This window comes from Colius striatus, chromosome 8 (genome assembly GCF_028858725.1).
Source record: "Colius striatus isolate bColStr4 chromosome 8, bColStr4.1.hap1, whole genome shotgun sequence".
In the NCBI taxonomy this organism is placed as follows: domain Eukaryota; kingdom Metazoa; phylum Chordata; class Aves; order Coliiformes; family Coliidae; genus Colius; species Colius striatus.
In genome coordinates, this window is record NC_084766.1 from 37,827,501 (window position 1) to 37,840,000 (window position 12,500).

The 12,500-nt window shown below is 44.0% G+C and overlaps 1 protein-coding gene across 10 annotated transcripts in view; it reads right to left on the reverse strand.

Moving 5' to 3' along the window:
- EBF3 (EBF transcription factor 3) overlaps positions 1-12,500 on the reverse strand; it is a 118,468-nt gene that overhangs the window by 19,371 nt on the left and 86,597 nt on the right. For all 10 annotated transcript variants that reach the window (XM_062000885.1, XM_062000887.1, XM_062000882.1 and 7 more), the window contains one exon: positions 12,475-12,500. This exon is cut by the window's right edge and continues 101 nt beyond it. In XM_062000885.1, coding sequence (XP_061856869.1) covers positions 12,475-12,500 — 26 coding nt within the window. The remainder of the gene's footprint in view (positions 1-12,474) is intronic.

Sequence of the window (12,500 nt, forward strand, 5' to 3'; positions counted from 1 at the left end):
CCCTGGAACCTTCCCTTCCCCAGGCTGAAGAACCCCAGCTCTCCCCTTTCCATGTCACCACGCTCCTCGTCCAGCCCTCCAAGCTCCCCGTCCAACAAGCGCCCCAAACAGCCAGTCGTGGCCAGGAGCTGGGAGGACGGGAGAGGACAGGCCAGTCCAACAGTCTGGCAGAGGCCCACATAAAGCAGTGGTGCTCAGACCCACAGCCTTGCCCTGAAAGCCACCACCAGCAGCAGCTCCAACCACGCAGGGGGCTTTTCCAGCAGTAGGCAGCCGCTGCGGTGGGCGAGCTCGTGGCCAGGGGAGACGGGCCCACGGCCCTCCGGTTTGGCACAAGTTTTCCTTCTGACTGAAAAACCTGCCTGCAATAATAAAAACAGGAAGACATTCATTTGCTTCATTCCAGCTGCTGGTTCCAGCTATTAAATGAGTTCCAGTTTCATTTCAATAATGATCATCTTCCTGTAACTTCCCAATCATGCATTTGTCATAATGCAGTAATTTTCTAGCTACAAACAGATCCTCGTAATGAGGCAGTTTTTCACATTAGCAGCATAACTACATAATAAGAACATCTGCAGTTCCTTTTCTGAGGGACAGGAGAGAGCTTCAATTAAGCCATGGGGATTGTTAAATAAGATCTAGTGTATTTTACTAACAGGGACACCCGCACCCTGCTTTAGCGGAGCGCGAGCCTCCAACGTGCCTGGATGAACACAGGTTGTAATGTGTAAAAATTAAATAAAGTAAAATTAAATTGCTCAATACAGAGACATTCCTCTAGAGGGTGTTAGTGATTTCAGTGACAAAGTGCTATTTGCTGACAAGTAGTTTACACATTAACCAGCTGAATCCAAGGGGGAAAAATGCCAATAGCAATTATATCACCTTGAGGTTATTAAATGTCCTACTGATAAGTAACTAGGTGAACTTGACCAGGTGATAAAGACTGCTGTGAGCAAATGATTGTGCAGTGAAGAATGTCTCTTAGTCCTGCTGTTTCTCCAGATAGCTTTTCTTTCAAAAATGACTGTATAAAAAGTTGCATTAAAAATGTGTGGCCACTGAAGACAAAATTGATATTTAACTCCCCGCTGAATACTTCACCCCTATCAGAGCACCTTTATCATCTCACCTCAAAACGTTACACAAAGTCTGCCAACGCCTGGGTTTTTTTCCTCCTTTTTTGGGCTTTAAAATGATGCTAAGTTCACCACTTTATCATCAACTGTCTCTACCGAGTGCATTTCATCTGTGAGAAATTCAGATGCTCGGGAAATTAAAATTTCAAAGATCTGCTGCACAAAAAAAAAAAAAAAAAAAAAATCAATGGGTAAAGATCAATGCTCATAGAAATTTCATGAACTTTGAACTGATATGGGCATGATGATGAGAAGTGGTTGGAATTTCAGGTTGCTGATTGTTCCTCGCCCAGATGAAAAGCAGCCTACGGGGCTGAGAGGAGGGATACATTCCAGATGGGTTTGCTCTGCAATATTTTGTCAGACAAAAAAATTCATTTTTAGTCCATTTCGGTAACAAGCACAAATAAAAAAAACCCACCCCCAGCCTTTCGGATGTGACTTGTAGCAGCAGCACTTCTTCAGAGCACCTAATGCTCTGCACATTAACACTGCAAAGAAATGAAATCGGTTCCCTTTGCAGCCGATTGCAGGTGCAAATTAATATTGTAAAATGAAGATCAATACATGGACAGGGCAAAATCAATAGTGGCTAAATTATTGCTGCATTTTCCTCCTCATTCAAGATGAGTTGTGTTTTCCTCTCAAAGTCAATACTTTGCAGCTTTTCTCATTAATTTCTCAATAAATTTGGCAATGAATTTCAATCACAGAACTCGGCAGGGTGAGCCAAGCATTGTGGAATGCATAGGAAATACAAAGGCATGGAGGGGTTGAACACATCATTCATCAGGAGGCACTCTTGCTTGTTGAAGCAGGACTAATATCCCTGGACTTACTAAGGACAACCTATTTACTGTAAAAAAATAAGAAATAAAACATTAAAAGGCATTTAAGTTGCCCTCATTCCACAAAGAAACTAAAGATGGATTTTTCATTAAAAAACCAACGCAACACCTTTGTCTTTATCTCCCTGGTTTCTCGTAATCGCTCAGCTTTCCTTCAGAGAGCAGGAAGGGAAACAATGGCACGCACTCACTTGTTTCAATTACAGGCCTAAAATTCACAGGTCAGCTCATAATTACACTCAATCAGATAACGGGGCAAGAATTTTCCTCCAAACACTCCCATGAACACTGGGAGAGCTGCCTCTTTACTCCTTTCCCATTTGGAAAGCTGAGCCCGGCCCAGGGGCCAAGGCCTGCGATGCTGTCTGCAGGGCTGCACCGAGGGACTGTGCTCCCGGCCACGAGAGCCCGGCAGGGAGTGACAGCAACGGCACACAACGCTGCCCGCAGGGAAGGGGACAGCCCCGTCACCTCCTCATGGAAGGATCCTCTGGCGGACAGCAACCAGAACACCTCCAAACACTTCACTTTGCATATGGCAAAGGATGCGTTCGGTTCTGGCTCTTACATGAAACTGGAGCCCCTGCATCCAGCCCTCGACTGAGAGACACTGCCTCCGGACAAGGAAAGGTCCCGTGAGGAGTGCAGAATTCCATGGAATCCAGCAAAGAAACACGGACAGAACACATCGGGCACCAGTGAAACAGGGACACTCGCTCCTTTCGCATCTTGGAAGACAAGTGGCAATTTACTCAGTTCAAGAACAGCTTGTCCCTTCCAGAGTCTTTTGTGGAGTAGGTCAGAACATCTCTTGCAGGACAGATTTTGTACTAAAATGTGGACTGGGAGAAGAAATAAGGCAAAACACTTCCTGGCCAGTTTCAGTCACCTACCAAAGCAACTGGTGCCACTGCAAGGAGGGAAGGAAGGAAGGAAAGCAAGAGTGCAGGGCCAGATAATTATCAAAGAAACAAAGAACATGGGTCTTCCACAAATGTGTAGTAAATTAAGGTTTAGATACACTACAAATCTCATAATCTGTCCCCTAGTCTTGAAGAACCCAATTGCAACACCCTGTGGGTGCAGAGGCTCAGAGGGCTGTTGCACCCTCGCTGCAGGAGGGAGCAGGAGGCTCCCAGAAGCACCTGATGGGCACTCCCTGACCCTCCAAGCCCTTCCACTCACCACCCTCAGCCAACACTCAGGGACCTCCCTGGCCTGTCCAACTGTCCCACCACAGGACTTTGGCTCTTTGGCACACCTTTTGGTAGGTGGCACTCTGGCAGGAGTAAAGCACTAGTATCTTCATGACCCTGTATTCTTCATTTCCACCTGCATTTCGTGTTTCAAGCTCTTATATTCACCCAAAAAAGTCATTCACATCATAATAGCTACAGGTTTACTTTAAATGAATGAATGAACTCTCCATCAGGCAGATGCAGGAACCAGAACAGCAACATCCTGAGATGCTGAGCTTTGAAGGAGCCACATTTTGGGTTCAGTGGCCCTTAAGTACCAAGTAACTTGCCTGAGAGGTGCCCAAATTTTAACATGAGGTTTGGCACAGCTGTGTGAGAAGCACCCAGCTCTGCTACAAGCCCTGCAACCCTCGCCCCTACCTGCCCCGTGCTTGTCACTTGTCCTCTCCCCAGCTCTGTGCACCTCAGGTCACCAGAAATGAGTGAAGAATGCAGCAGCACAGGCAGTACACAGGGGACAAGACCTCACATGCCCTCTGCTCTTCTCTAGCATCCCCCCAAGGCCAGTAGATGGCTACATGTCTGGATGGACCATGCGTGTGGCCCAGGAGAGCAACACCATGGCTGGATTTCTGGAGAGCAGCAAACCTCACCTGAGACACAGACATCCTAAGACACCAACCCAACCTACTGTATCAGTCAGACATCACTGTGCTGCTCATGCAGATATTTAGAGTCTGCGATACTGGATTAGAGAAATAATACTTAAAATGTGAAGCAGTGAATGGAAAACACTGAAAGCAATCCCATCCCCAGCATCCTCAGTGTACCAGATCACCAGGACACATCACACATTTCAACCTGACAACAGTCTGCCAGATAAAATACCTGCAAATTTACTGTGATTTAGCCACATAAGATGAGCAGATCATCAGAAATTAAGGATCCCACCAGTAAGAAGCCAAACCTTATCAGTCATCAGCACGGAGCATTGCAAGGGAGGGACTTGGCAGTGTTTCAGTGAAGAGTGAAAGGAAAACTGTATGGTGACTGTTCCAGTCATGCCAAGGAAGTGCCACAGTCTGATACACATGTAAGTATAACAAAACATGGTATTTTATGAAAACAACACGATGTGACTAACATGACACAGTATTCTGTTCCAAAACATAAGGCATATTGCTGATTGGGTGGTGTTTCCCTACTGTGGGACTACACCAAAGCAGCAAAACATTGTATTTCGACTATTTCATATTCCAAGGCACTTTGCTAATTAAGATATATTTTACTGAAGGAAACTGGGCTTACATCTGGTTTCATATTTGTGATATTATTACACAGTTTATTCCTCTGCTAGGGCCTCACAGCTGAATAAATACCTTCTTCTTACAGATGGGCCTGTATGGATCCATCTCCTTCCTCTTGCTCCCACACACACAGCTGAGGGAATTGTACTGGAATTCTGCTGCTGGAGACTGCGAGGACAGAAACTCCTGGCTGAAAGCACCAGCCCTGTGCCACACAGGCTGGATTATAAGGTGCTGCAGCCATCCCCTTCCCAAATAGGTGTGGCAGCTGATGAGCATCAGCTGCCATAGAAACCTGGAGGAGCTCTCTGTGCTCGTTATGCAGGGGAGGGGGCCACAACCAGGAGCTCTCTGTGCTCCTTATGCAGGAGGGGGCACAACCAAGTGCTACAGTTCTTCTGAAACACAAGAATTCCAGGTACTCTGCTGAAAATGATGCTTGATCACAGTAAATGGAAAATCTGATCATTTGCCTGCCTTCACTGGCTTAGCTCTTCAAAGGTATTTATCTGACTCAGAACCATATGAAATCTATGATGCTTCAGCAAACATCTGTAAGAGCTGCTATGCTGCACAGCTCCTCTCCCTTTATATTTGGCAGCAATCACCCAGCATAAGAATATAATGCTGTAATACTTTAATGTAATATTTAGACAAATAGGATTTATAATCAGATCCTTAATGCTGTCTAACAGCTTTTACAACCATATTGCTCTGTCACACAATAACTTCGAACAAAAACACGTCTTACTCTAAGTTGTGGAATCTCTCTATTACCTGTGGATACTGGAGAAAAGTACCTCAAATAATGAACCAAATCCAATGAGCCTGTTAAAACCCATATTAAATGCTCCAGCACAGCAGATGACTCAACTTTGAAAACAGGACAAGAAGTTATTGGAGTTTTAATTCAGAATTGTGTGAAACTGTTAGTTTTGCTTTCAGTGACAAAAAACTAAATAAGATCCATTTGCACACTAAAATTCTTTAGCTTAGAGGGAAATGAAAATGCTGACTTATTTTCTTCTTTACTGGGGAATCTAAGAAGACTGAAACAAAAAATAGAAAGGTTTCTGAGGAGCCACGTTGCACATCCATAGTTGAGGAGAAGTTCTCAAGGTTGTGTCCACGAGAATTCCTTTTTTCCTCCACTTAATATTTGTGTATGTTGAAAATGTGTAATTAAAAATAGAAAACTACTCAGTCTCAGCTGCAAGTCTCGATCTTTAAAAGGACTAGGATAGAAAAAACAGTGCATGAGGAGCCCTGGATTGCTACACAGGGATCTGCAGCCCACCAGCAGCTCGCTCCACGTGCACACCCAGGAGAAGCAGCACCTACCATCCCAAAGCAACAACGCCCACGCAGGGGTCAGCATCAGCCGACTTCCAGCAAGGACCAGCTGAGGAGCCCCAGACCCACCACGGAGCTTTTCTCCCCATGCAACTTTGCATGGTTTCAGTGAAAGTTTGTGCATTTAGAAATCAATAGTCATCTCCAGTAATTTATATTCAGCCTGTGAGTAAGAGCTACCCTGCCTAACAACTCTCAGGGAAAGATCTGTATTCCATGTGCTTACAAAATGGGTTCCAAATAACTTCTAGAAACACCAGGTTTTGTTAAGAATCTGCATAATGGACAATGGCTTTCAAATTATCCTTGAACATAAATTACAGTGGACACTCAACGCTTTTAAACATTTGTTGACCTATTTTCTTCAGCAAATTCATTCCCTACAGCTGTGATAATCAATGGAGTATTTGTTTTACATCGCAGGTTGAGGCTTCAGGCTCCTCCCTGTGTCTTTAAACCAACTTTCAAGACAAGCGCTCGGCCAAAGAATAAAAAGGAAGTGTCCATCAGATGCAGACTTCCCAGCAACCAAGGTTTGACATGAAAACACTACCAAGCTTTTTGATTACAGCGGTAGCACTGCAACACAGGGCGCTGTGAGAAGTTACAAAACACAGTGAAGTCATTATTCTGATTAACCCTGAGCTTCTGGCTTGTTTTCCTTATTTCCATGTTACGTGAGCCCCAATGCCAAGGCCATGAAGTCAGAAGACATGCTTCTTCTCAGCTCAATAGCACTTTGATGAGGGTACAAATTAATTTAATGGGGATACTGGTGTGGGCATGTATCATGTATAGCAGTAACTAGACAAAACCAGACATTTGGCTGGATATCTTCCAATGCAACCCAGATTTCTCTGTTTGCTATCTTGCTTTCATAACAAGTGAACAAGATGCACATTTTCAGAGCAATTATCTTATTTCCCCTCCTTCCACCTTTTCTCTTTGACTTGAAACTTAGGGAAGTTATTTTAGCCCGAGTGTTACAATCAGGCTACAGTAATAAAAAATAGCAATAAGCCTAAATTGATAGAAATAGGGATAGAATGAGACAGTTTAATATCCAGGAAGCTGATTTTACTGTGTAACTTTAGGCTGCATCCAACACGCAGGAAAACACACACACACATACACACACAAAAAAAAGGAGAAAAGCATTTTTTTTTCCTCCCCCTTCTCAGAGAAAACCAGGTAAAGGTCTTGTTCAGCACTCAAATTTCCCTGATTATTACATGAAGCCAAGATGACCCTTTTGTCCTCTTTTTAAGATGAATTGCCATCGCTTCAGCGCTACATTTTGTCAGTTTGGGTACAGCAGAGTCAATACCTTCACCTTGACACGGAAACTTTGTGATTTATCAGTTCTGCCGTGACTCAGTGCTACCACGACCTGGCGAGGTGCAGCCACTCATGGCACAGGGAGCAGACTTTGGTCACAGCTACTTGGGAAAAAATAAAGCGCGCTCTGATGATAGACAAATGTGTCTTGTTAGCAACAGCCAAAAAGCACTTGACTTGTACTAATAACAAAAAGGCCATGTTGGTCACCATGGGTCTAAAGACGAAGCACCCTGTCACTGCCTTGGTTGGGAAATTAGCAAATAATGTTCCTTTTCCTTGATAAATGGGTGACAGTTCTCTCTCACCAATCATTTTTTAACATTTTGATGCATGTCTATGATCCCGCTGGAGGAACAGAAAAGTTTACTGGCCCTCAATTTTCAGATGATGAATGGAACACTCTAAATGTGCGATTTCTGTATGAGGTATAGTTCATTTTAAGCAATTCTAGTAAATGGGTGTCACTGATTAGGACAAATAGTCTACTTGTGCAATAGCACAAATGGTATGTCTCATTCTTCTGGCCTCCTTTGAGACGGAAAGGAAAGGGGACAACAATGACCCTGATAAACCTGGAATTGCTACTGTTTAAAAAAGAGCTATTATATAATATACATTATCCAACACGCTACTGACTTGATGCTACTAAATCATCCCTGTATGTTTAGCACTGCCCTATTAATTAAGAATGTGTGCCAACCTGGAAAACCTTCTTCATAAGAAAAGACAGTTAAGGGGGAACCTCTTTCCCTTTGACACTGTTGTTTTAGGAAAAACACTACCACAACAAAGCAGATCAACACACCAGCAGAGATACTTTCTGGTTTTGAGTCTCTAACGCTAACTTTGACCGAGTCAGAAAGACCCATCTTGAAGGAAGGTCAAGAATATTTGTTACACCTTGATTTTTTTTTCCAGCTTGCTAACAACTGATACCGACACAAGGTCTGATCAATAAATAACCAATACTGTAATAACAGCCACTGTAAGTTGCTTCAGGACAACAGCTCTTTAAAAATAAATAAATAAATAAAGGCAATATCTACGAATTAGAAATGCTGAGGATTTCATTAAAAGGAATGCAACTGTGCTCTTCTTTTTTTTTTTTTAAGGCTTTCCAATAAAGCCCTGTTCCCACTCTATGTATTTTTAGCCACCAGGTTTCGTACTTTGGAACAATAATTGAATACGTACCAGGAAAAAAAACCAACCCAGGTGATTTACATTTAACTGAGGCGTTCGCATGGAGTTTAGCATAGTAAAAATAGTATGATTTGTGGGAGGCAATTAACAATCATTTGCTCTGTAGATACAAGTAATTTGTTTAAAGAGCACTGACCTATGAGACAGCTAGTTTGTGTTGGCTGTGATGGAAGGGAGCTATTGACTCTAAACAGTGTAACAGCGCCATTGACAGAATCACATTTGAATGCACACAAAAGATCTCGAAAATACTTGAGGAACACGAGATCTTTCCGAGGGGGGAAGTGGAGTGGGGGCGAAGGGAGGGAACCCAGCCAAAGCAGAGGTCTCTGTACCGAGGCGAAAGCCAGCCAAGGCCACAGATCTGGACAATGTAGTGAGTGGAGAGGGCTTTCCCCCCTTGGTGCTGTGCCAGCCGCAGCGCCCGGCCGCCCTTCCGCAACACAAATACTCCATCAGGAGCAGCGCAAACTGCGAGCGATTACTGGCTGAGTAATGGTTTCGTAAGCTTAACATTGAATGCGAGTCTTTGTGCAAAATAATCATTTTTATGTCCACATCCAGCAAATGCATTGCAGACCTGGGAATGGTTCCATGTATTCAACATTCACGCTTTCTCCACGTCTGCTTTGGACATGTTTGCGATCGAATGCCAATACCTCCAACAGCAGCCGGGCACAGCCCACTGCAAACGACCCGCTGTCTCCTGACAATTTGGGGCACTTCTTCAACTGAGCCAAGGAAGTTATCGAAATACGGCTGTGCGACAGGAACACTGAGGGTGAGAGCAGCCAGCGCGAGGAGTCCCAAGTGCCAAACAGCATTCTTTGGAAGTGTTTACTCAGTAGGCGCTGGGCCGGACCGCGCTTCCCTTCTTTGCTGGGAAATCAGTATGCAAAATACAGACTTGGAGACAACAGCAACGCGGGGGCACAAACACATTGTAAACACAGCGCCGCCGCTCATCTTAAAGTAAACCAACAGAATCCACGGAGCTTAAAATATGTGTATAAAGCTGCAATTTTATCTGTAACATAATTTCATTTGGAAGCACACAAATCACAATTTGCTGTAATCAAATAACACCGCAGCGCTTATATTCTAATTAAAAAATAATCTCTGATATTTAATTTAGAAACCTGGAAGGACTTTACCAGCAAAAACCACAGCTACAACCTGCACAAACCACTCCCTCTGCCCGGGCAGACGGAGGATTTTTCAGGTTGCGCTTTTAAGACCGTTATTAAACAAGCAAAGGATGCACTGTTCAATATGGATTAAAACAAGTATTGTACCCAGTTATTAATTTGCACTATTCACTTTTAAATGCAGCAAATACCTCATTAATTTAATTTTAGGTGCCCACCAGTTTATATTGCATTTTACAGTCTAGAAGGCAATTTACTATTAACTGGCAATTACATACAGAATGATTGTTAATTCTGCTCCTAAGTGCTAGCTGCTTGAAAATTGTTATCTCTCTCTAATTTTTGACCTTCTTACAACAGGGGTGAGGTACACTGGGAATACAAAGGACTAGTAGAGAAGAGCTGGACATGTCATTTGTGACTCATTCTTTTAATTCACCATGCTAATCAACTGAACTGCCACAATCTCCCAAGGTAATTGTATCTTTATAATAGTTGAAAGCAGCGGGCAAAGAGGCATGGATAGATGGGGAAAGGCCCTGCCTCCGCCTGCTGAGAGCCGGTGCGCTCCGGCTTCTGCCTGAGACTAATGGGGGCTTTTCAGAAAAATCTGGAACTTTCATATCTCTCTACCCTGATCGTTTAATGTCTCAACTTCTCCGCTTTGTACAAAGGCTTTGTACACCACACTACACTCTTGTTTCATTATTCTGCAGCCTTGTTGCCCTATGGTCTACCTCACGCTGGGAAGGTTAAATGTTAGAGTGCCAAGCCAGACTGCAAGCATGGTGGGACACTGATGGGAAACAGATGCCCTGGGGATTCGGCCCCTCCCTCCTCCAGGGCTACATCATTTTCATTTTCTGAAATACAGTGAGGCTTGGATTCGCTCTCAATGGCAGCTGTAATTTCCAAAGACTATCTCAGACACCCTATCACTTCAGGATAACGCAGAGCAGGCAGAAGTTTCTTGGCCAGGCAGACGCTGGCTTTATCTTTTTATTTTCTTATTGCTGGGATGTAGGCTTTTGTTTCCCTCCAAAGGCATTTTAAATATACACTCCCATTAAAGTGTTGTTAGTAATGTAACTTTATTACAATTTCACTCCCGCGGGAGAAGCTCCTGACGTTCTCACGGTTCTTTGGAACATCTTTACTTAGCGATAAAGACAAAAGGCGACCCCAGGAAAGAAGAAACCAACGGCTTTCCCTTACAGCTCCACATACACTTGCGTTTACACGTCAGAAACAAGTTCAAAACGGCAACGTGAGCAAAACTAGCGAAACTCGCACCTAAGAAACGCACTGAAGACATGGACTATAAAGCAATTCAGAACTCCAGGCCTCTGCTCCGAGAGCCAGACCGTCATCTGGTTCGAATCTGTAGCGCTTCCCTGTGTGCAATGGAACTGCACCAGCTTGCAACAGCTAAAATATCTGGAACTTAAGTCTAAGGCTTCTAATTAACTCATTTTTTATTTCAGCGAACGAAATAGTCTTACATGGCCCGACACTCTGCTGAAGCCTTGCATGGACCGCATTTTTAAGCCTCTGACCACGGCGGGATGCAGCCCCACCTGTGGTCACCATCTTTGCAGCAGGCTACAGAGCAACGTTGGCTTTTCAGACACATTTTTAGCACCAAACACACTATGGTTGCTACCATCCTACTTGAGCACTCTGGCAAACTCCCAATCAGGAAGATCAAGAAAACGTAGATATTCTCTCCTTGGTCAGCCAGAAGCGAGGCACCCAGCTGCAAATGCCAGCACTGGTTTTGCAGAGGTTGTGGTTTCTTTGGGGACAGATGGAAGACAGGGATCTCAGATGCCACCTTCGAAAAGTTCGTTTCAGCAACAGATCTCAGGCAGACATAAGAAACGTACCCACGACGCGTTAACTGTTTAAAAAGTCCCATCTTAAAACTACCCAGGAACACACTTTTCCCATTAGATCTAAATTAATAGATAGAAACACTTGCAGTCTAGTGGGAAAATATTCATCAAAATGCACATCATCTGCACATCATCTGCAATCTGCATTATCTACCCAATAAGCAGCAAGAACTCTCCCCGAATCCCTGCAGTCTGTCGAGTAAACAGTTAAAGGCTCTTTGTTTTCAAAAGAGAGATTGATTCATCAGATCAAATTTATTACCTAGAATCCTCGTCCAAAAGCAGGGTAAATTAAACTGCCATTCCTCCCTTCTCCTTCCCAGCACCTCAGCTAAATTCACTGTTAAATGCCAGAAAAGCTGTAATACATGTTTTAGATAAAAAGCCAGCAATACTTCATCCCAAAGTAAGAGATTTCGTATTAAAACCACTGTAAACCACAGAGTTCCGACTTTTTCTTGTGCTCTTGTAAATTAAAATCAAATGTACTTAAAGGAATTGGCACAGATGCATCATTCCCAGGCTCGTGAGTTTCTATCCCAAGTTTCAGGTCTGAAAGAATTTTTAGAGCCAGATTGTGAATAAGGTTGGATCGAGTCACACGGATCCAACAACAGCCACTTGAACCGGTGCCTGAAACTTCAACTGAACCTTTAGAGAAGTTCAAGAAGTTTGGATAGATAGTCTGAAAAACGTTTCTCATCGCTGAGTACCTCCGAACTCCCTTTTCTGTCTGGAGCAGAGTCGGAAACGCCACTGTCAATCTATTTCTGGCCCGAGTGAAAACGGGAAGTAACAGGCGTCTTGTGGGAGAGTTGGATCCCGTCAGACATCGAGACATTTTTAAGACCCAAAAGCCTTGGATGGGCACCAGAGCATCCGGGTGCCCACACAAACAGGTATGTTGAGGCGCAGCTACCGCCACTTACACCTCCTGCACGACATCTCGTTTTCCCCAGCACCATGCTGCCCACGCCTGTGCATCACTAAGAGACAGGAGCTGCCACCCAGAAAGGAGCGAGGGCACCGCACACTCACCAGTGTAGACGAACCGTCCGGGAGCA